This window comes from Antechinus flavipes, chromosome 2 (genome assembly GCF_016432865.1).
Source record: "Antechinus flavipes isolate AdamAnt ecotype Samford, QLD, Australia chromosome 2, AdamAnt_v2, whole genome shotgun sequence".
NCBI lineage: Eukaryota > Metazoa > Chordata > Mammalia > Dasyuromorphia > Dasyuridae > Antechinus > Antechinus flavipes.
In genome coordinates, this window is record NC_067399.1 from 505,716,267 (window position 1) to 505,741,330 (window position 25,064).

Genomic DNA, 25,064 nt, shown 5'->3' on the forward strand with positions numbered 1-25,064 from the left:
AGATCTAGAAGGTAATTCAGATCTAGGCCAATAGTCCAACTTTGTCATTTTAGAAATGAGGAAACTGAAAACCAGAAAAATTAAGTTGGCCAAGGTCATACAGGGAGAAAGGGAAGAGTTAGAATTTGAATCCAGGTCTCTGACTCCAATGCTTATTTCTAGTACATATGCTTCATCTTTAATCTTTGAGGTTGACATCAGGAATGAAAACTCTGGCCTCCACCAAATCATCCCTTAAATCCTCCTGTTAAAGACAACATCCTGACCTGAAGGGGATGGGAAGGTGGGTCTTTCGAGCTTGGCCAAGAAAATCCTCTTTCTATATTGAACCAAGGACAGAAAAAGCTTGGGAAGCTTTGAGAGACAGACATTCTAACAATAATTAGAAGAACTCACGTACAATTTGTTACTAGGCTCAGATCCCAAAGAAGCTAGTGATAAAGTCTCCAAACACATCAAAATATTTATATAGCACTTTTTTGTGATAATCAACAATTGGAAACAAAATAGATGCCTATTGATTGGGCAATGGCTAAACAAATTATCATACTATTGAGGCAGCTAGTTGGTGTAATAGGGAGAGCAGTAGGCCTAGAATCAAAAAAAGCAGAGTTCCAATTTGGCTTTAGATACTTGTCAGCTGTGTAATTAAGGCAAAGACCTTTGTCTGCTTCAGATTCCTCAAATGTAAAATGGAGATAAGTATAGCACCTACTTCATCAGATTATTGTGAGAATCAAATGGGACAATATCTGTAAAGTACTTAGTATAGGTCCTGACACATAATAGATGCTTAAATAAAAATTTTTGGGGTTTTTCCTTCCTTTCTACTGAATGTAATAGATTACTGTTCTATGTGTAAAAAATGACAGATTTGACGAATAGAAAGAAGTATTGAGAGATCTACCTGAACTCATGAAATAAGCAGTAGGAAGAGCCAAAAATCCAAATATACACAAAGATTATAACAATGTTAAGTGAAAGAATAACCACTAAAAAAAAGTGAATGATACAAAATTTTAAAGAATAGGCATAACATGAAAGAAAAAATAGTCCACAAGTGTTAGATTATACATGTTTATGTATAACTCTTTTGATATATTGATATTTGATATATTGATGATAAAATTATGTTATGTTATGTGGCAGGCATCTCTGGGAACAGGAAAGGGAGAGGTATTAGAGAAGATTTGGGTGATATAAAAACTAAAAAGACTTCAATAAAAATTTCATATAAAAAAAGAAGTGATGTTCTACATGGTATTTGTAGTTGGCAAAGGCTTTTCTTCCTAATAATCCCATAATGTAGGCACTCTAAATTTGTTCTCTCTCATTTTTCAGAGAAAAATACCGAGGACAGTGTAACTTGACCAAAGTCAAATAGAAAGTGAGCAGTAGAATTGGAACTCAAAACTAGGTCTCTGGATTCTCTATTCAGTATTTTCTCTTCTATAACTATTTAATGAGGCCTCCTGACTGAGAGATCCCAGAGATGGAAGACTATCAGATGATTTCAAATAATGATTAAGCATCTTAAAAATCTTACAAGTAAAATACACCTCAAAGGTCAAGTAGTCCAATTGGCAATCTTCATATGAAAGCGCACTAGTTTCTCTAACTAGTGGCATCTCTTTGAAACCTTTCAGTGATAAAGAAACCTAAGGTAGCTCAGTGTACCCTGTGGCTGCTTCAATTCTTGGGAAATTTCTCCTTACATTGAGCCAGAATCTGACTTTCTGCAACATCTGCCCACTGGTGCTTCTATTCCTTGTGGCCAATCACCATTATTCCTTTTCCAACCAAAAAAAAAAAAAAAAGCATTTAGATTCCTTCATTTAGAAGACCCTTCAAATCTCTGAAGGTTGGATTTTGACCTCCATTAAGTCTTCTTTTCTCCAGGCTCAACATTAGTTTAAACAAATTCTGAAATAATATAATTTCTAGTTCTACCAACTTTGTTGCTTTTCTATTGACATGACCCCATTTGACAATATCCTTTCTAAAATACTGTGTCCAAGACTACATACAAGGTTGCAGAGGACTCTAATTTGGAGGTCCTTCCCAGCTTCTTGATTCCCTAGGAAACAATAGTATCCTTTGGATGCTAGAGCAATATTTTTTTAAAGATTGAACCCAGTGAGGAGTGAGGAACACAAAGCTCCTTAGGTGCTATCTAAAATCTTGCGATTATCCCTGTAATCACTGAAACTTGTATTCCACTGGGAAAAAAAGTCTCAATGACAAAAATGAAACAGCACTACACTGCTAAGCACCTATAAGCTCATACTAGCAGGGTCAGAAAACAGAAATATGTGCAAACTTCCTCACCACATAACAGTTTAATTTTATTCTTAGGTGACAAGCTTCAGCACAAAACACTGAAAATCAATTAGCACATTTCCCCATCACCTAGTCTAGTAATTATACTCTTTCCTCCTTGGTAGCAAATAGACACTGGGGAAGCCACTTTTCAGTTCAAGTCTCAGTTTCTTTATCTGTAGAATGAAAGAGATTATGTCCTGAATGACCTCTATGTTTCCTTCTAGCCTTAGCATCCCATGAATCTATGAGCCTAGTCAGTCTCACTGCTAACTCCCAACGCAGAAGGAGATAAGCCTATAAGTTTCTCCAACCCAAGCACTGAGACCATCTTTTTTGTATTTCAATGGTAGAGAAGCAATTTCTCTTGATTGCTCTTACTTCTATCACCCTCAAACCTCTAATAATTAATCTGTACTGTGCCATACAACCTTGAGAACCAAGAAATATGGAAAGATTTTCCTCCTGATTCTGTCATAAAATTAGAGTGTAACCCTGAACAAGTGATCTTCCCTGTCTCCTCACTACCTGTGAGATGAAGGCTTTGGATTAGGCAACCGCTGGCACCCTTGCCTTTAGGATTTTTCTAAGATCCCTTATTGTTCTGACCTTCTATGTTCTAAAGCAGGGACAATCATTTTTATATCAGGGACTCCTTTGGCTGTAGGTAAAGCCTATGAATCTTGTCCACCTCTGACTCTATATTTCAAGGTCACTTTTTGCTCTAATATATTATGTTCTAGCATTCTGGCATCTAAGATCTCTTCCAGTTCTGTTGTTTTACATTACAAAGTCAATTTTTGCTTTGATACTCTATGTTCTAACATTCTATTATCTAGGGTCTCTTCTTGCTCAAACTTTCTGTGATCCAAGGTCACTTTTTGCTCTGGGGCATTTAATGTTTTTTTCAGTTCTGAAATTTTATGTTTCAGGGTCACTTTTTGTTTTGATAATCTATGTTCTAACATTCTATGTACTAGGATCCCCTCCGGTTCTGACATTTTACATTCTAAGGTAACTTCTTGCTTTGACATTATACATTCTAGCATTCCATTCCAAGGTCACTTCATGCTCTGACATTCTTTATTGTAAGGTTATTTTCAGCTTGAACATTCTTTTAAACTATTCAATATCTCTTTGAATTGAATGTGTTCTATCTCTTTATTTGGACTGCAGACTGCTCCTAGAAAAAGACTATTCCTTAGTCTTTTTGTCCAGGATCCAGTACCAATATCTATATAAAGGTGAGCCCTGGAGAGGGGAGAGGTAATGTGCTCCATTTATACTGTGTGAAAACATTTCACAATGGCAGTATGACCTATGTTAGTTAAAAGGGGGAAATCTACTGGTAAAGAGCAGAATTGGGTCTAGAATCTTGCAGATTTCAGACCAGTAGAAGATCTAGATGCTTAGCTACAGAAGGGAGTAAACTCATACCATCTTCTGGAGGCTGTGAACCCTCGTGTATTCATCACAGTCTAAGTAAGAGTAGTACAATTAGTGCAACTTCCTTCTTCAAACATACCATCACTTGCTAATGCTGGCCTTCCTATTAAAAAGGCAAAAATCCTGTCCATTTAGACTATTTTCCAGGAGGATGGGGGTGGTTTAATTCTGAATCATCCTCCAGTTCCCTTGAAAGGCCAATTATTTATATAACAGTAGCCAGGATGGAGGCTGCCATTTGGGGGCCAGGGAGCAAAATGAATGAAATTTGTTGACCCCCGGAGTTGGAAATGAAGGGAATGGGAGAGAAGTAGCAGGGTAAGCTGGGGATAAAGATGAATAGAGCCCACAGAATCATAGATTTAAAGCATAGAGAGTATAAAAAGTGAGATCCAGAGAAGAGGTTAATTTGTCCAATTAGTGTGGCAGACCTGGGATGAAAGATTGTGAATTCATTAACATTGTATTCTGCCAGCTAAACCAATCAACCACAGGCTCTCAACAGGCTTCTTTTATAAAAATGAGCCTACAGTCAAGACCTCCTGTAAGCCAAAGGCACATACATAGTTATAATCACTAAGTACTCATTGCCCCTATTGGGGAATCTGATCAAACCCTACTTTTACCCCACAATAAGGCCTTCAATTATGTCACACCTGGTCACCCACCCACAGGTTAAACTCTATAATCACAGAGGGAAGAATTAGGCAAAGCCAGCTCTGTGGTTTAGACCTTATTGTCTCCAATTTAAAGACTTAGGTTTTGAAATTAAACATTTGGGGCTGCTTTGTGGCTTCATTTCAGGATACATCACTGACGCAATGTAATCTGGGAATATCTTACCTTCAAATGCAGGGGTGAGTGGAAAGGCCTCTGGGTCCCGAGCTAGGCTACTTACTGTCAGGTCACTCTCAGCGCCTCCCCGGTGATTCAGCATGCAGGTGTACACTGTGGAGCCTGGGAAAGGGAAGAAATAGCATTTTAGGGGATAACTGTATGTGAGCCTGGCCCAGAGAGTTAGTGGTTAGGCCGAGAGTCTCACATCATGTTCATGAGCTAGAATTGAAGAAGATGGAGATTAATAGAGATGAAAGTAACAAAGAAGGCATCCCTTTTGAGAGATAAGGATCCCAGAAAAAGCCAATGGAGAGAAAGGAATAGGGCTCCATGCCGACAGATTCCTGTGATGGGTACACAGTAAATAATGCTAGTGCTTTCATCTGATGTGGCCGATAGAAGAGCCACGTACCCAATTATCCTTCCAGAGGAAGCTAGGACCCTTTTTCTTTCCCAAGCATCTTGCTCAATTTCCATTTTTTGAAAGTAGTCTACATTCATTTAAGGACTAGTTCCTTCTTTCACTTTCTTTAATGCTGGTATCAAGCTAGCTTCACATTTCATAGAGATTATTTTTCCATCTACATTAAGCTTAGAACTAGCACAAGAGATTTAGGGTAGACATAGTGAATAAATTTCCAAAACTGAGAAAATGTTGAATGTTAGGAAGATTATCTGAGGGACACTATGGAATAGCTTACTTTGGGGGACAGATTCTGAGTTAGATGGACCAGCTTAGAAATGCATCTAATATGATAGCTAAAGGTAATAGTACTGCCACTTGTTACTTGTATAATTTTGTGGGGGAAGGGATGGGCAAGGTTGGTACATGGCTTCTTCATTTTCTTTACTTTCTTAGTTCTTAATTACTTAATTCTTTACTTTCTCATCTTTAAAATGAGGGAATGGAAACCTTAAGGTCTTCTACTTCTGCTTCCACAATGCCATACCTGGATAAACTCTTAAGGTCTCTTGTAGCTTTAAATCTATGACCATAGTGATTATATTATCCAAACTCATCACTAAAGGGATAAGAAAATTGAGGTGGGGGGGTGAAGGGGTGAGTTGAGGAGGGGATGGAGCTGATGTTCTCAAGAGCATAGTGTGTTAGGGACACAAAATTTCCTCTACAAAGTCCTTCCTTTTGTAATCTAGTCTTAGACCACAAGCTCTTCTTTGTTTCTTCTGTCTCGATTTTATCTCTCCTACTAGTTGAAAATAGGATTAGAACTACAAGCAACGCCCACCTTCTTTCTACTCTATTCAACTTGAAAACTTAATCCATATTTGAACACAATAAATAGGGAAAATGTTCTTTAAGTAAACTGAACAGGAAAAAGTAATGATAAATATTGAGGAGGCATGTGGGAAAACTGGGACACTGATGTATTGTTGGTGGAGTTGTGAAATGATCCAACCATTCTGAAGAGCAATCTGGAACTATGCTCAAAGGGTTATAAAATTATGCACACTGACTGGGTCTGTATCCTAAGAAAATCATAAAGGGGGGCAAAGGACCCATATGTGCAAAAATATTTGCAGTAGCTCTTTTTGTGGTAACAAAGAATTGGAAAATGAGTAGATGTCCATCAGTTGGGGAATGGCTGAATAACTTTGGTATATGAAGGTAATGGAATATCTATAAAAAATAATGAATAAGGTGATTTTAGAAAGCCCCAAAAAGATTTATATGAACTGATGCTGAGTGAAACAAGCAGAACCAGGAATACATTGTACATAATAACAATAATGATATGCAATTATCGATGCGAAAAATTTGGTTTTTCAGTGATTCAGTGATCCAAAACAAATCCTAATAGATTTTGGATAGTAAATGCCATCTTCATCCAGAAAAAGAACTATGGAGATTGAATGTAAATCAACACATTCTTTGTTGACTTCTTTTTTCTGTTTTTTTTTTTCCCGTGGTTTTACCTTTTGTTCTGATTTTTCTCTCCCAATATAACTCATAAAGCAATGTGAAATAAAATTAAGTAATTTTTTAAAAAAAGAAATGAGACATTACATTCAATGCCTTGTCTCCTTCTCTATAAGCTCTTACTAAGGTTGGATAATCATTGACCATAATCACTTAAGGTCTTTATTCATGCATCTGGCCTCTCTAGGACAGGATCTATAGGCATGGAGCTTCTTAAAGCTTTTCTGAAGCTGCTAGAGTCCCCTTTGCAAAAAAAAAAAAAAAAAGTAGTTCTAAGTCCTAGAACTGAAATATTTGGTGCTACTGAGACCTGGCAGCAAGTAGAAGTCTGGAGATCTAAGAAGAGAATTCATTCTAATAGCTATAAAAGGGTCACCAAATTAGCTTGTTATCCTTGGTTCCCATGAAAAAAAATAATCATGAGGGTAATATGAATGGTCCAGTTATCTTCCTCCTTCCCTACCTGGGTCTTTGTGGACATCAGCTGAGAAAAGCCAATCTGCAGCCTTCCTGGCTTCAGGGCCGACCAGATAGAATTTCCCAAAATAGGACATGTCAAACACAGCCACCGCATCTCTGCAGGATAAACATTCCTTCTGAATCTAAAAAGAACACAGGGGGAGGAGAGGATGCTTAATTCCTCTTCTTTAACAGAAACACTTGCAAGGGAAAAATGAAAAGATTCTTGAAAAGGAGCAGAAACAAAAGAGAATTAATAATAACTCACATTTCTATAGCACTTGAAGGTTTAAAGCCTTTTCCTGATGATAGCACTGTCAAGTGCATAGTGGAAGTAGTCTTACGCCCATTTTACAGAAAGAAATAGATTTAAAGAAACTGAAGGCGTTGTGATCTAGACTTCAAACAAGCTTACACTAGGTTGTCACTACATCTCTTCTCATAACATTATGCTTTCGATTAGTTACCCTGCTGTTGAGGAACATACAATGCATCTCTATAGCTGATAGCATCCATCTGAACTCCTCTGCTTGATACTCATAACCTGGGCCCACTTGACCAGTCACTACTCCCAAACATGCACCATTCTCCCCATCCATGGCTAACAAATCTTCTCTGTGCCATAGACATGTCAGGCTTATTCTCCACTTCTTGTCTTGTGGCCAAACTGCAATGTCTTCCCCCCAGCTCCCTTCCCAACCAAATCTTGCCCACCTTTCAGAGGCATCCTCAGGATGCTTTTCTTAACAAAATCTCCTCTACAAATCTTTGAAATCTAGTCCCAGACCACAAGTTCTGGTTTCTTCTGCATGAATCTTACTCCGCTCCTCCTAGTTGAAGACACCCTGAGAGAAGAAATCATTCCCTCTTCTCCTTTTATATCCTTCATGACACTTAGCACGGGACTGGGTACAAGTAGGTGCTTTAAAAATACTGTGTGAGTTTTATCTGTATATATTTTTGACTCCATTTTTTTAATTTTCAGTTCTAAATTCTCTCCCTGGCTTCACCCTTTACCTGTTTTAAAAACAGAAGCCCAGCATATATTTTCTACATATGTTGTCAGTATCTCTTCTCATTAGAATATGATTTCCCTGAGTAGCTAGATGGCACAATGGATAGAGCACCAGCAGAAGTCACAAGAACCTGAGTTCAAATGTGACCTCAGACACTTAATACTCACTAGCTATGTGACACTGGGCAAGTCACTTAACCCCAAGTTAAGTCAGATGGGGAAGAGAGAAAGTGAACTCCTTGAGGGCAGAGACTGTATTTTTTGTGCTTAGCATAGTGTCTTGCATATAATAAGTACCTAATAAATGTTTTGTTGACTGACTGAAGGGTGTTTAAGCTTCATTCTTTGGTCTTAAACTTTTTTGATTTGAGATATAGAATCTTACCACCAAAAAAAAAAATGTTCATTGAGACGTATGTTTCCACTTGTACTTCTCAGCCCCAGCATGATGGATTCTGGTAAATTTCTAGAGCATGAGCTATAGCATTTTTCACACTAAGAAATTTTTCAGACCCCTTAATGGAGATTGGATGAATCAAAGCAAACTTGCATTGGCACTAAACTCCAGTCTCAGCAGGGACCAGTGTCTCTACCCTGTTTGATCAGCCTGTGCTCTGTTATTCCTGGAAGAGAATCAATTATCTCTAGTCAATGGCTCATGGCTCCCTCTACCCACAGTGACAAAGACTGTCCCAGGAAAGTAACCCAAAGAATCACACAGCTATGAAAGGTTAGAGCTGATAAGTTACTTAGAATGTAAGATGTTGGGGCAAGTAGGTGGTTCGGCCCTGGACTCAGGAGGAACTGAGACCTTATTGTGTGATCCTGGGCAAGTCATTTAACCCCAATTGCCTCAAAAAAAAAAGCATGTAAGATGTTAAAATTGGAAAGCATTCCCTCTCACTAGAGATGGAGAACCCAAGGTCTAAGACCCAGACAGAGGAGATAACTTAGCCACATTGTCATACAGCTAGTTTGTGGCAGAGATGCACTGACCTTCAAAACCCTGACACAGCTTGGTGACCTCGCCCTTCTTTGGTCTCAGTCATATTGCTTGCTGCTATTAGCACTGATTCCCTTCCTACCCTTCTGCTCCCAGATGAACCCTCCCCATCCTGTGATCTAGCCCTCTCTTCAATGGTGGGGTGTAAATGCCTACCATATCCATCTAATTCCTTACCCCTTAAAAAAGAAATCTTAGATCAGTAGGATGATTTCAGAAAGACCTGGAGAGACTTACATGAACTGATGCTAAGTGAAATGAATAGAACCAACAGAACATTGTGTACAGCAATAAGACTATGTAATGATCAATTGTGAGGGGCATGGTTCTTTTCAACAATGAGATGATTCAGGCCAGTTCAAATGGTTTTGTGATGGAGAGTCATCTGCACCCAGAGAGAGGCCTGGGGACTAGTATGGATCACAACATAGTATTTTCACTTTTTTGTTGTTGTTTGCATTGTTTTCTTTCTCATTTTTTTTCCTTTTTGATCTAATTTTTCTCAGGCAGCATGATAATTGTGGAAATATGTGTAGAAGAATTTCATATGTTTAACATATTCAATTGCTTGCCATCTAAAGGAAGGGGTGAGGGAAAGAGAAGGAGAAAAAAAATTGGAGCACAAGATTTTGCAACGGTGAATACTGAAAACTATTTATGTATATGTTTTGAAAATAAAAAACTTTATAAAAAGGAATAAAAAAATCTTATTACAAAAATAAGAGCTGAGGGGAATATTGGGACTAAATTAGTCTTTTGTTGTTATTGTTGTTGTTATTCAGTCATTTCAATTGTGTCCAACTTTTCATGACCCCATTTGGCATTTTCTTGGGAAAGATACCTAAATAGTTTGCCGTTTTCTTCTGCAGCTCTTTTTACAGATGAGGAAACTGAGGCAAGCAGGATTAAGGGAACAGTGAATAGTGTCTAAGGTTAGACTTGAACTCAGAATGATGAGTGATTGCATTCCCAGCACATTATCTACTGTACCACCTAGCTGCCTAGGTATGACACCTGCTAGAATAGGATTCTCCCTTCTACCCTGAATTTAACCAGAGATACCCATAAGAATGGTAGGGAGTTAAGCATAATTCCATTCCTCTTTCAAAAAGTATGTCTTGGGTTCAAAGGGACTCCTGGTGATATTAACAAACCGCTGCCTATCATAGGGGTCCTCAAACTATAGTTTATTTAAAGGCCCACAAAACAAAGTTTTTGTTTTTACTGTAGTCTGGCCCTCCAACAGTCTGAGGGACAGTGAACTGGCCCCCTATTTAAAAAGTTTGAGGACCCCTGCGAGAAAACAAAAGGGGTATATTTCTCCTTAAAAGGAAAAAAGAACCATACAACTGTAATATTCTTCTCTAGAATGTAATATTCTCTTTTTGGGGTTTTCTTGGGGTCTCTGGAGGCAGTCTTCCTTTCAGTTCAGTGTAATCACCCCCAAGATGGGTGATTTAGCCAGGGGTTAAAGTCCAAATCCTTTATTGTCTCTTTCCAAGTCTTGTCTCCTTTCCTAGGGCCTGGTTAGCTTTCTTAGAGGCCTGTCTCTCTCCTTGGTTCTGAGGGCTTGAGCTCTGGCTTCTGAATCTCCCCAACTGACTCCTGGTTGAGGTTCCAAGCTTACATATGCTCTCTTAAAGGTGTGAATCTTGTAGAACTATAGTAAGTACTAAGAACATTAATGAACTAGAAAACTGTTAAATACCATGCTAAATAATCATTGTCTCTATCAATTCCACTGACTCCGCACCTTGTATCGAGTTCTGGCCCATAACATATAGCCATTACTGGGGACTTGGGGGAATGCTGGTGTGAATGTGATTGCTAGCAGGAACCAAGTCTTGAGTGTTTGTGGCACCAGACCTGTCAGGTGGTCAACAAATATTTCTTTACAAAGGACTGAGAAAGCCCAGGTTCTGCCTGGACCAATTTTTTTACTTACAATTTCATGGTGAGGAGGAAAATCGAAGGTATATTCATCGCCAAGCAGTCTGTTATACTTGTAGTCCTTGTGGGGCTGGTGCTCATATGCCCCATAATAGTCGTAAGGAAGGATCTGGGAAGAGAAATGAAGTGAGGATCCAGACAAACAGTAAAGGTAGAGCCTGGTGAATGGGGTGACAAGAGGGAGTCTTTATTTCTCTCGCCACCCATCCACCCAGACAATCCTTGGCCTTCCTGAAGTCTCTCTGTTTGTACTCTGCTCAAGCTTTGACATCTTCATCTCATTTCAGATTGTTAACGAAGCTCTTTGTCCCTTGTTGGTGCTTCCCTAATTCCCCCTGCTCATTTTATCAGTCCTGTTTGAGCCAAGCTAATTGTCACACTCGAGAAGCTGCCAAACTTTTCAGCAGTCTCACCCCCAATTTCAGCTGCAGTGCCACAGGTGCAAGCTGAAGAATAAGCTGCAGCTCAACGAAGGCTCTGCTGCTTCTATGCCCCAAACTCCAGGGGTTCAGCACAAATACCTCTGCTGATTGACTAGGGCTTTACATGGGGTTCCTTCTTTTGAATGAATAGCCAGCCTTGATTACTCTGCTAGCAGCATGCAACTGCACATCAAGCAGAAAGGATGGGGTCTGGGGCACTGGTCAGCAAGCAAGAGAATTATTGTGGAGATCAATGACCTTCTGTAACAACAATGTATCACAAAGGCATGGGCCCTCAAGGAAGCATGTGTTGGCAGAATCCCTCTCATGGCACAGTTAAGGATGTTCTAGAAGGGGAGCCTGGTATAATGCAAAGAATAGGGACCTGGGAGCCACATCTGTACTTTTCCTCCTAATTCTGCCCCCAGCTGACTTAGACCTCTCAGGGTCTATATTTCCTCCACTGTACAATGAGCTTGAAATAGATGCTCTCTCAGATTTCTTACTCTAAAAGTTACATTTTTCGACTGGGCTCTTTTTAAAAAAAGTGATGATTCAAGGCAATTTTAATTAGACTTGTGATGTAAAGGGTCATTCACATCCAGAGAGAGAACTATGGAAACTGAAGGTACATCAAAGCATAGTATTTTCACCTTTTAAAAAAATTGTTGTTATTGTTTGTTTGCTTGGGGTTTTTTCTTTGTCATTTTTCTTTTGATCTGATTTTCTTGCAGAGCTTGTCAAATGTGGAAATATGTTTAGAAGAATTGTACGTTTAAATTATATATATATATATATTTTATATTGAATTGCTTACTGTCTAGAGGATGAGGATGGGGAAGAGGGAGGGAGAAAAATTTATAACACAAAGTTTTGCAAAGGTAAATATTGAAAAACATCTTTGCATGTATTTGGAAAGATAAAATAGTATTAAAGATTAAAATTAAAATTAAAAATTAAAAAAAGATTAAAATTTTTCAAATTCTGCATTATTCAAAGGCTTATGATAGTGATCCTAGGCTCTCAGGAGTTAGATCTTAGGATGCTCCTCTCCCTCCTGTAAAGACAGGGCATGATATACCACACTGAGCAGTAGACTTGGAGTCAGAATACCTGTATCTGATCTGCCACTTGCTAGCTATTTGATTTTTGGCAAGCCACTTCATTTCTCTATCTTCATCTATAAAAGGAAGGGTTTTTGCCCTCGTGTCAATAAGCTTGTATGTAAAACTTAGGTAGATATCTATTTCAATATAACTGGCTTACTATGCAATCCTATTGAGAGAAATTATTATTAATAAGCAATGATTTGGAGAGATCCAGAGTTCTCCCTTTTTCTATAGTCCTCATTTCAAAATTCAGTCTCTCTTACTGATAATGAGATTGAATTAACTCTCCTTAAAATCCACCCAATCTATTTTAATATAGGGTGGGGATGTCCATTTGTATTCTCCTCAGGTTTAGATGAGGATAATTTTTTTGATTAGACTGTCCAAAGCTGAGGGGTGGTCTGGGGGATGGGGAGAGCCAGTGTCTTTGTTCAAAATAGGTATGATGTCATTCTCTCAGCCCCTTATTGGAGTGAGCCCACTTCTTATTGTAATATTCATTTTCTCATTAATTATTAACCAATCATAATTGATTGCCATCCTCCGGAACATCCACTCTTCCAAGGGCATATAAATTGTGAGTCTCACCTCCCACAAGGAATCTTTGACATTTGAGAATGCCACTGATATTTCTTATTAATAAAATGATAAATTACCCAGAAATTATTCTCTTGAACTTTTTAAACATCCTTCTATACATTTTATTTTATTTTATTTCATACATTTTATTTTGTACACTTTAAAACATAATCCTAAGAAAGGATTCATAAGCTATCAGACTGCCCAAAAGGGTCTCTGCCACACAAAAAAGGGGGAAAAAACACAAGCATTTATTAAGTGTCTACTATGTGCTGGGTACTGTGCTACATTCTTCACAACAAATCCTATGAGACAGATGCCATCATTACCCCCAATTCATGGTTAAGAAAAATGAAGAGATGAAGAATAGTGATCTACTTGTTCAGGATCACATAGCTGGTAAATGTCTGAGCTACACATGAACTTAATTCTTCCTAACCCCCAAACCCAGCACTTAATCTTAACAAAGGGTTAAGAATTTCTAGCCGGGATGCTGCTTCAAGACCTCAGAGTTTCGTGATTAATAATTAACAAATTAACAATTAACAACACACTTAAAAGTATAAATAAAGACCTGTATCAGTACCGTTGCTCAATCATTTCAATTACGGCCAATTTTTTGTGACTCCATTTGGTGTTTTCTTGGCAAAGATACTGAAATGGTTCGCCATTTCCTTCCATTTTACAGATGATGAAATGGAGGCAAACAGAGTAAAGTAACTTACCCAGAGCTATATGGCTAGTAATTGTCTGTGGCTGGATTTGAACTCAGGTCCTCCTGACTCTAGACCTGACACTCTATCTACTGTGCCACGGTGTTGGGAAGCACCAAAAGAGATTAGCAGCCCATTTATGACTTACCCAGCCCTTAACACAAGGCCTAGCACAAAGTAGGCACTTAATAAATGTTTATTGTTTGACTGAAACTCTGAGACCCAAAATTCAGCTAGATGGTAAGTGATTTCCTCAGAACCACACAGTGTCAAAGGTGAGATAACTATGTCTTCCTTACTCCAAGTCCAGCATTCTACCCATTATGCCATGTTACCTTAGCTTTTAATTAGGCTAAATTAAAATTGTATTTTAGACATTATATTCTGACAATACCCTTTCAATTCCTGGAGAATGATACAATTTTCAAAACACTTTCTACAATATTGACTCAATTTAGCATAATTGCACCTGTGTGAGATAAGGTAGAGGGAGAGTGGAATCATTTTAAAAGTCATAGGAGGGGCAGCGAGGTGGTACAATGGATAGAGCACCAGCCCTAAAGTCAGGAGGACCTGAGTTCAAATTTGGCCTCAAACACTTAATAATCCCTAGCTGTGTGACCCTGGGCAAGTCACTTAACCCCAATTGCCCCAGCCCCCCCCCAAAAAATGACACTTACTGAATGACCCTCACTAAAAAACTTGATTGCCTCATCAAAAAAAAAAATTAAAATCAGAAGGGCTCTTATAAATCATCTGATCTAATTCCTCTGTTTTAAAGATAAGGAATTCAAAAGATTTGTTCAAGATCACACAGATAGTAAGTGGCAAAGTTGAGCTTTGAATCTCATAGATGTGATAAAGTTTGCAAATGAGACATATAATGGGGGAGGGAGGAAGAAAGGCTCTTATCACACCGCATTGAGATAGTGGGGATCCCTGCATTCAGCAAGTTGTGGACCATTTTTGTTAGTCTGCATTAATTACCAGACTCTGGAGATATACTTACAGGAGCTGGTCCCTGTGGGTTAAACCATCCAGGTCTCTCCCAGCCGTGCCTTTCCTGGAATACACACCCCTGATGGAGGAGTTCCTGAATAGAAAGATGAAAAGGAACATGGAATAAGGCATCTTTCACCTCTGAACATTTATAGTTAATCAGGTATGAGTTCACAAAATGTCAGCATTAGAAAAGGACCTGGAGGCCATATAAGCTCTATCTCATTGCTTTACAGTTAGAGGAAGCAAGACACAGAGAAATGAAATGATTGGATCGGTTTACAATTCCACCAACAATGAACTAGTGTCCTGATTTAAAAAGGAAAAAAAGAAATGTACATGATAACTTTAAAAAATTTAAATTTAAAAAAATAGAAGAACAAAATTATTGACCAGAATCACACAGTAAGCTTGGGACAAGTGCTAACAATAGAACTCAGGATTCTTGACTTCTAGTTTAATGTTTTTTTCTGACTGGAGCTGCTGGAGACAAACTTGAACTTGTTCTGCTTTATTCTGAAGGACCTCTAGAATAGATGGTATGAGTGGGGGGGGTTATATTATATTGGGAAATATGTCAGGTAAATGGATTTTAAATGGATTTTATTCCATCAGTATTCAGGATAGTCCTCTGGAATGAACTGATGTTTCTGGGTTCTCTTGGGGAGCACTGCCCATGCTTTCATGTTCCTATATGGGTCTATTGCTAATGATAGTCTAAATCTTGGGAACGTGTGTGTTCAGTGTAGCTTTGTAGGGGAAATTTTAGTTTCCTTAAGGGATAAAACTTCATCATTGTACAACATCAAAGACTCTTCCCACACTTAGAGATTTATGTTTAGAAATTGATCCACATGTTCACAATCACTGGAAAGGACCTTAGAATAAAGAATGTCAGGGGTTGGACTATAGAATGTCAGTTGGAAGAAATTATAAAACAAGAACATCAGAAGTAGAAGGGGTCTTAAAATACATAATGTTAGAGGTGGAAGGGGCCTTAGAATATAAGAATATCAGCGCTAGGAAAGGCCTTAAAACATAAGAATATCAGAGTTAGGAAAGGCCTGAGAGCACAGAAAGTCAGAACTGGGAGGGCCTTAGAACAGAGAAGTTCAGAGCTGAGAGGGATCTTGTCAGAGTTAGGAAGGGTCTTTGAACACAGAACATCAGAACCAGAAGGGTCTTAGAACATAGAACGTTATAGCCAAAAGGAACCTTAAAGATGATCTAATGGAGGAACAGATTTAAGGTAAACCATGGACTTGGATGGTAGGAAAATTGCATCTTTATTTTTTTTTAACTTCTAATTGAAATTTAGTATTTCTTTTAAAATGAAATATTTAAAATATATGATTTGAATAATAGATCCATGTTAAAAAAAAAGATTAAGAAACACTGATCTAGTTCAACTCTCTCATTTTACAGATGAAAAAACCAAGGTCAAACACATAGTGAGAAGCAGATTTAAGATTCAAACCCAAAATTCCAAATGTTCTTGCTACTATACTATGACTGTACTTTTGAGAACAAGAGAAAGGGCTATGGAGTCCATAAAACGGGGATGAATAATGGGGTGAGGGGGTAAAAGGATGGTTGTATATAAAAAACAAAAATCATCTTGCAAGAATTCTAATCTGTACTGCATTCAAATAAGTGTAAGTTAAAGGGATATAATAATACAAATCACAAACCTAGGGGTCAGAGACCTTATTTTGCATTTTGACTGATTCTTATTATTTGTATCATCATGTCCTCAGTTTCCCCACCTGGAACATGAAGGAGTTGGACCTAATGTCCAGAGTCACAGAAAGTCCGTGCCCATTATGAACTATGAGTCTCTACTTGCAGACCTCCAGTAAAAATAGACTTACTACTTCTTAAGGCAGCTCACTCTGCTTTTGAACAGCTCTAATTTTTAGGAGGGCAGCTAAATGGCTCTCATCCTGCAGTCAGGAAGATCTAAGTTCAAATTCAGCCTCAGACACTTAGTAGTTGTGCAAACCTGGGCAAGTTATTTCATCCTATTGTCTCAGTTTCTTCTTCTATAAAATGATCTGGAGAAGGAATGGCAAAAACCCCTCCAATATCTTTGCCAAGAAAACGCTAACTGGGATCATAAAGAATTAGAAGTGACAAAAAAAAAAACTGACTAAATAACAAAACAACAATTTTTAGGAAGTATTTCCTCACACTGAACCTGCATCACCCTCCCTATATTTAGTTCTGTTTTCTAAGATTAAGAACAGGACAAATTCCTCTTCCTTTGATAGTCTGAGTTTGCCAGAGAGGAAGCTCCAGTAGCTGACACTGTCATCTCTCTATCATTACTACACCCATGCCCCCGAGCCAGATTTTAGCTCTTATTTCCCACATTCCTCCTCATTTTTCTCTTTCAACCTAGGTAGTCTGTAATACACTAATATGGCATGGTTTTATTTATTCTTCCATTGATCCTCACCTAGGCCCTCTGCCATACTGTCCCACTCTGGTTCCTGGATTTCTGCACAGGAGTATAACTTTCTAATGCATGATGCTATTCCATTCCTCCTATGAGCTGTTCTATTCTTTTTAAATAAATTATTTCCATACAGAATCAAATTCTGGTCATAGATTTCATCCTACTGAGTTTCAGAGATGTCTATTAAGTTAAACTTATTTCCTTGCATTGGGACCTTTATATTCATTTTTTTTAACTGTACTTTGGGTATTTATGTATTAATATATGTACATCTATAGTTATGTCTATATAGACAGATCTATCTATGTCTATATTCAGAGAGAGAGAGAGAGGGAGAGAAAGAGAGAGAAACTGACACAGAGAGAAGAAACAAAGAGACAGAGACAAAGAGAGAGACGGAGATAGAGACAGAGAAAGAGAGAAAAAGAGACACACAGATAGAGACAGAAACAGAGAGAAAAAGAGACAGAAAGAGACTGACAGAGACAGAGAAGAGATAAAGAGAGAGCAAGGATTAGATTTTATTATTTCCTCTCTTCTTGGAAATTGTCGCTGTGAATTTTGTTCCTTTTTGATATTCATCTTCATCTACCCTTAATATCTCCTCTTCTCTGAGATGCCTGATACAATAGATAGATGCTGGCAGTCCTCCCCACCCCCAGCTCCAGTTCTAAATGTTATGAAATCCACGCTGCTCAGAATTAATAATTCTCCAAGGTGGGAGGGAGAATCCAGCCCTTTCCATGTCACATTTAAGTAAAATAGTGGCATTTATTGTGGAACATGTTCGAAACAATTCATTGCTATTTCTAGCCCAGAGAACAGGTTCTATTCCACTAAATCTCAAAAGCAAGCTGTCACTCTCCTAATGAAGCTGCTTTCATTAGGCATCCCAAGAGGTAACAATCCCTAGTGACTTTGGACGACAGAGGTATAGACTGGTGCAGGTGACAGGCCCACTCAGGTAGGTCTGTGCTCCTTGTATATGGAGTAGTTGAGATCTGGTTAATTTCCAAAAATGATCTGCTCTGAGCAGACTTGACACCCCCACAGTCAAAACCTTGATGTTAAACTGGAAAATTCTTGTAATTCCTCCTGTTGTCTTTTTTGGGAATCTTAACCTGGGGGTACATTCATTCATTTTTCATTTAACAAACATTTATTTATTAAGTTTCTACTTTTCCCACAGCAACATTTTTTGTTCTGAGAAAAATGCAAAATTTAGCTAATATATTAGGTAGTCTCGGGCCTTGGGGGGCTCACAGCTAACAACAAGATAAGAAACAAAGGTTGCTAATTACAACACACACTATTAGGAGATTTTAGAAGCTCAGATTCATAGCAGGAGGGAACCTAAAAGACCATCTAGTTTAATTTCCTTCTCCAAATGAGACCAAAGTCTAGAGAGGCTGAATGATTTGTACATTGTCACACAGGTAGTGTCAAATCAGATGTTCTAGAGTCAGCATTCCTTCCCCTGTATTAAGCTGATATCCTAAGCACATGAGGGAATTCAAAGGGAAGACTATTGTCCAATGAACAGGGATTCAAAAGTGATAATGAAGAAGAAAAATATTCCAGACTTGTATATGGAGTCATAAGAGCATGTTTGGGGGATTATTAGTAGATTCTAACGACAGCAAGTTTTGTCAAAGGGAGTTTTGAGAGATAAGGCTAAAAAAGGAGGATGATTCCAATTGTACAGAACATTAACAATTAAGAAAAATTTACCCAGTAGGTAATAGGGAGCCAATGAAGATGTGTAAGCAGAACAGTGACATAATTAGATAGATAAATGTGTTACAGATATATGGTGATGACAAAGTTAAACAATTTTTGTGCCCTAAATAAACACTAATGGTGATTAGAAATTACATCCTCTGGAAAATGCTATCTGCATGCAGAGAGAGAACTATGGAAACTGAAGGTGGATTGAAACATAGTATTTTTCAACTTGTGTTTGTTTTCTTTCTTGTGTTTTTTTTTCCCTTAGAGTCTGATTTTTCTTACACAACATGACAAATATAAAAATATGCTTAACAAAATAACTGTTTGGACATGTATGCTTATATTGTATTTGACTTATATTTTAACATATTTAACATGTAGTGGTCAACCTGCCATCTGGGGGAAGGGGTGAGGGGAAGTAGGGGAAAAGTTGGAACAAAAGGTTTTGCAATTGTCAATGTTGAAAAATTACCCATGCATATATCTTGTAAATAAAAAGCTATAATAAAAAAAAAGAAAAAAATATGCTTAAAAGAATTGCCCATATTTAACCTAAATCAGATTGCTTGCTGTCTAGGGGAAGGCAAGAAAGGAGAAAGATTTGGAACACAAAGTCTTACAAAAATAAATGTTGAAAACTATCTTGATATATAGTTGGAAAAATAAAATACTATTTAAAAAATAAAAAAGGAAATCACATTCCCCAAAAAAATAAGGGAGTAAAAATCAATGATTTAGCATTAGAAGAGATCTCAGAAACCACCTAGTCCTCCCTTATAATTTTACAAATAAGGAAACTAAGGCCTAGAAAGGAAAAATGGTTTTCCCAAGATCATAAAAGAATTGACAGATAGGATTTGAATTCTGACTCAATCTAATTTCTTTTCCACTGTTCCTCTCTACTCAATGCTCAGAAGATTCTAGTCAGTCACAAAATCATAGTTATAACATGTTAGAGCTAGAAGGGGCTTTAGTTCGACCTTATCATGTTTTGGATGAGAAAAAAAAGAAGCCCCTCTGAAGCCCAAGCAAAGAAAGGACTTGTCCAAGTTTACAAATCTAATGAGGGACAGAGCTTCGATTAGAACCCTGGTGTATTGATTCCCCAACCTATAGTCTCATGCTACACTATATGGCAGCCCCATACCTCATGCAGAGGGTCTCTTCTCATATTTCGGCCAGCCAGTGGCTCATCGTGGGGGAAGACAACGGAATAATTCTTGGCATATGATTCATGACTCCGCTCCCGGATCCAAAGGCGGTTGTCAGTGAGTGAGTGGTGAAAGCGCCTGAATCATGGGAAGAAGAGGTGATTGTTAGCGCCTAAGTGGATGGCGAATGCTCCTGCAAAGACCGGGCAAAACTAGAAGCTTCACTGGGGGCTAATAATATTCTAATCCCTGAGGGAAAAATGGGAAGGAATAATAAGTTACATTTATATAACATTTTTGAGTACCCAAAATGCTTTTCTCATCCTGAGAGACTTGTTTTTATAGATGAGGAAACTCAAATTCAAGTTATGTCCAAGGGTCACTCTGCTAATAAATGGTGGAACTGAATCCAGGTTTTCTGACCCTGTCTAGTTCTCTTTCCATTATTCCATATCAGATCTCTAAGGAAAAGGAAAAAAATAGCAGGAAATAGTAGTATCCAGCTAATTTTCCTATCATTTATCATTCTTAAGAGGCCAGATTTAAAAGAATAGATATGAAACCCTTTGCAGAGGTGGAAGATCCACAAGTTTTACACAAAGCATAAAGTTCCATACTTTTTTGATGTATTGCTTATTTTTGTTTTTGAGTTTGAAATATATTATTTATTATATGGGATAGCTTGAGGCAGGGAGGATACTCGGGGAAACTATAATGTAAAAAACAAGAAAAAATCAGTAAAAAAATTTTTTTAATGTTAAAAAAGCCAGAGAGCCTGGGATAATGGTATAGGAATAAAGGATGGTAGGCTGGCCTTAAAAGTCAGGAAGCTTTTGTTATTCAGTGATGTTGTTTATGTCCAATTCTTTGTGACTCCATTTGGAGTTTTCTTAGCAAACATACTGGAGTGGTTTGCCATTTCCTTCTCTGCCTCATTTCACTGATGAGGAAACTGAGACAAACAGAATAAAGTCACTTGCCCAGAGTCACAAAGTTAGTGTCTGAGGCCAGATTCAAGATCAGAAAGATCCTGACTTCAGGCCTGGCATTCTATGCATTGTACTACCTAGCTGCCCAAAGTTAGGAACATCTGGAATCAAGTCCTATATCTTCTACATACTAGAACATGAATCAGGTACTTAGACTTGTGATCTGCCTTGGAGGAAGGAAGTTTCCACACCACCACAAGAAAATCACAAGGCAGTCCAAAAATAAAACAAAACAAAGCCAACACCAAAACAAAACAAAAACACCCCTCTCTAAAAAGATAAAACAAAAAGCCCAAAACCTATACCCTCCAAAATAGGAAGACACCATGAAAAAGGGCATAGAAAAAGGAACATTATTATTAGACAAATTAATTGACTAACCCAAGATCACCCAAGTAGGAAGGTGGAAGCTCAGGAAATTTTTAAAAAGCAAAAATAGCAACAAAAATAACAACAACAAAAACCCCAAACAGCTCTCTCGACTCCCTGAGCAGGATTTGGATTCTGGGAACACAGTACAATACTTCCTTAAAACAAGCTTCCAGATCTACTTATCTTCCAAACTTCTTCCCATTATCTCCCATGGTCTCATTTGAGCCTGGTCTTCCTCCTCCACAAACCTACCATTTTAATTCCCAGTCTATCTCTCAGCAAAGATCAGAAGTTTCCCTCAGACGCAGCATCTCCTCCCTCACCTCTCCCTCCTGGCCTTGAACACACTGACAGAATCTGGGAGGTGGCTTTGATGTAGAATGGCTAATTGGAACAGACACAAATGTTAATGAAAGGATCTCTCAGAAAACCCTTTGCAAGGAAAAAATGTTCATTTTTGAAGCCTAAGAGAGTCTAGTGAGGGGGAAAGTAGGGAAGGAGAAAATGATCTATGCTTTTAACCAAAGAATTTCAGCCTTCTGGGACTGGACTGGTTCCCCTCACCATCCAAATTGTGTCAATTGAACAAGGTTAGATAGAGTGGAACATCAGGGTATATTTTTTTATAATACAAACTGAGTTCTGGGAGTTGAGTCAACACTAATGAGTATCTGCAAAAAGTGAATAAGGGAGATACATGGACCTTTATTTCTCTTTTAGAAGTAGAAGCATCTGCTATAGTATGGAATGTTAGGACACCTTGGAACAATATAGAGAATTCTCTATTTGGAATCAGTGAACCTGGATTCAAATCTTGTTTATACCGCTAATCTAGCTGGGTGCCTTTTTTCTATTCATCTTTAACCTGTCTGCTTTTATTTATTGATTTAGTTGTTTGTTTATTCATTTATTATTTTTTGTTTATTTTAACATACATTACTTTATGAATCATGTCAGGAGAGAAAAATCAGAGCAAAAGGGAAAAACCATAAGGAAGATAAAAAAACAGGAAAAAAGTGAACATAGCATATATTGATTTATATTAAGTCTTCTTAGTTCTTTTTCTGGATGCAAATGGCATTTTCTGTCCAAAGTCTATTGGAATTGCTTTGAATCGAAGAACAAAGTCCTTCATAGTTGATCATCACACAAGCTTGCTGTTATTGTGTACAATGTATTCCTGGTTCTGCTTGTTTCTCTCAGCATCAGTTCATGTAAATTTTTCCTGGCCTTTATAAAATCAGCTTGTTCATCATTTTTTATAGGACAATAATATTCCATTACCTTCACATACCACAACTTATTCAGCCATTATCTAATTGAGAGGCATCTACTCATTTTGCAATTCTTTGTTACCACAAGAGAAACTGCTACAAACAATTTTTGCACCTGTGGGTTCTTTGCCCTCCTTTATGAGGCATACATACCCTTGGGATACAGATCCAGTAGCACTGCTGTATCAAAGGGTATGCACAGTTTTTTAGCTCTTTGGTAATAGTTCCAGATTGCTCTCCAGAATGGTTGGATCAGTTCATTTCTCCACTAACAATGCATTAGTGTAGTTGGGTGTCTTTTAACGCACATCGCTTAATCTCTCTGGGTTTCAGTTTCCTCATCTGTAAAATTTGGAAGGAGTTTTTTAGGTACCTTCCTTTGTCTAAATCCAAGACACTATGAAAATTTCAAACAAGGAGTTGGAGAACTAAAGATAAGGACTTGGAATATTAATTCAAATATTAACATGAAATGTCAGATTATAGAATGTAGACTGTCTGAGCTGAAAGAGAAGTTGGGAGCAATCTTCTCTTGTTCTCTCATTTCAGTTGTGTCCAACTTTTCATGACCCCATTTGGGGTTTTCTTGGCAAAGACACTGGAATGATTTGCCATTTCCTTCTCCAGCTCATTTTATAGAAGAGAAACTAAGACCAATAAGATTATGTAACTTGCTTAAGGTCACACAGCCAAGTAAGTGTCTGAGGTAGGAATTGAACTCAGGTTTTTCTGATTCTCTCCACTGCACCCTCTAGTTGCACTAGTTTCTCTAATCCTCCCATTTTACTAAAACATCACTATTTTACTGGAAATTGAGTGGATGCCCATCCAGTTAAGGAATGGCTAAATAAGTTATGGTATATGAATGTTATGGAATATTATTTTATAATAAACAATCAACAGGATGATTTCAGAGAGACCTGGAGGGACTTATATGAATTGATGCTGTGTGAAGTGAGAAGAACCAAGAGAACTTTGTACACAGTAACAAGATTATGTGATGATCAACTGTGATGGACCTAACTCTTCTCAACATTCAAAGTAATTCCAACAGACTTGTGATGGAAAGAGCCATCCATATCCAGATAGAGAACTATGGAGACTGAATGTGGCCCAAAACACGGCATTTTCATTTTGTTGTTGTTTGTTTTTTTCCCTTTTGATCAAATTTTTCTTGTATAACATGACAAACATGGAAATATGTTTAGAGGAATTACACATACCTAGCCTATGTTGGTTGTCTTAGGGAGGAGAGAGAGAATGAAAAAAATTAGAACACAAGATTTTGCAAAGGTGAATGTTGAAAATTCTTTGCATTTGTTGGAAAAATAAAATATTATTTAAAAAAGAAAACTAAAATCCAAAGAGGGCAACTACCTTGTTGAAAGTTGGACAGCAATTCAGAATTCAAGTTTCATGCTTTCCACTCCATGGTTTTTCCCATTATCTAAGCTTCCTGCAGAGAATCATTAAGTGTCTTGAGGGTCACCTATGGGCTCAGATCTTTGTGAGTATGAGGGGGATAATACATTCAAGCACAAGCTGAAGGAGTTTCTAATTTACCTGAGCAGCAAGGAAGAAATTGGAAAATGAGACTTGAACAGGCAAAGCTATCTATTTCTATGTCAGACATCACTGAGAAGACAATCCTTGGTCATGTGAAAGTTTTGTTTGGGATTTCCTGGATGTTAGACTTTGTAATGTAAGTCATTGAGTTTTCAAAGGGACCCTTGAGGCCATTCAACCAAACCTCTGAAGAGGAGTCCTTTCTACAAATATCCCTCACAAGTGGTCATTGAGCTTTTACTTTGAGCTTTTTATCGTTAAGACATTAGAAAGGACACACTGAGCACAAAAAGTCCTGGGGATGCAGGCGCTTACTAGCTGTGTGACCCTGGGCGTTTACCTTTTTGGCTTTCATTTCCTCATCTGAAAATGAGCAGCACTGGACATGATAACTTCTGTGATTCAATCTAGTTCCAACCATCTAATCTCTTGATGGAGAACTCATTTCTTCCTGCAATAACCCATTCTATTTTGAATTTTTTAGGGAGCTTTTTTTCCTACTGGGATAAACTCTGCTTCCCTGAAATTTCTGCCTATTGTTCCAAACACTGTCCTCTGGGACTAACAGAATAAATATGTTCATTCTTATGTATCGTGACATTCAAACAGTTGAAGATAACTATCATTAGTTAATCCCTGAGGTCCCTGACAGTTTGAAATGCCATGATCCCATGTTTCCTTTTGCTATATCCTCAGTTCTTTCTCTTATGGGATAAGGAGCTTTCTGTCTCCCTCA

The 25,064-nt window shown here is 37.9% G+C and overlaps 1 protein-coding gene across 2 annotated transcripts in view; it reads right to left on the reverse strand.

Annotated features, from left to right (window-relative positions):
• Positions 1-25,064, reverse strand: part of SARDH (sarcosine dehydrogenase) — a 135,578-nt gene that overhangs the window by 65,329 nt on the left and 45,185 nt on the right. For both annotated transcript variants that reach the window (XM_051980288.1, XM_051980287.1), the window contains exons 11-15: positions 20,124-20,265; positions 14,801-14,884; positions 10,964-11,077; positions 7,005-7,143; positions 4,609-4,722 (exon numbers count right to left, since the gene is read on the reverse strand). In XM_051980288.1, coding sequence (XP_051836248.1) covers positions 4,609-4,722; positions 7,005-7,143; positions 10,964-11,077; positions 14,801-14,884; positions 20,124-20,265 — 593 coding nt within the window. The remainder of the gene's footprint in view (positions 1-4,608; positions 4,723-7,004; positions 7,144-10,963; positions 11,078-14,800; positions 14,885-20,123; positions 20,266-25,064) is intronic.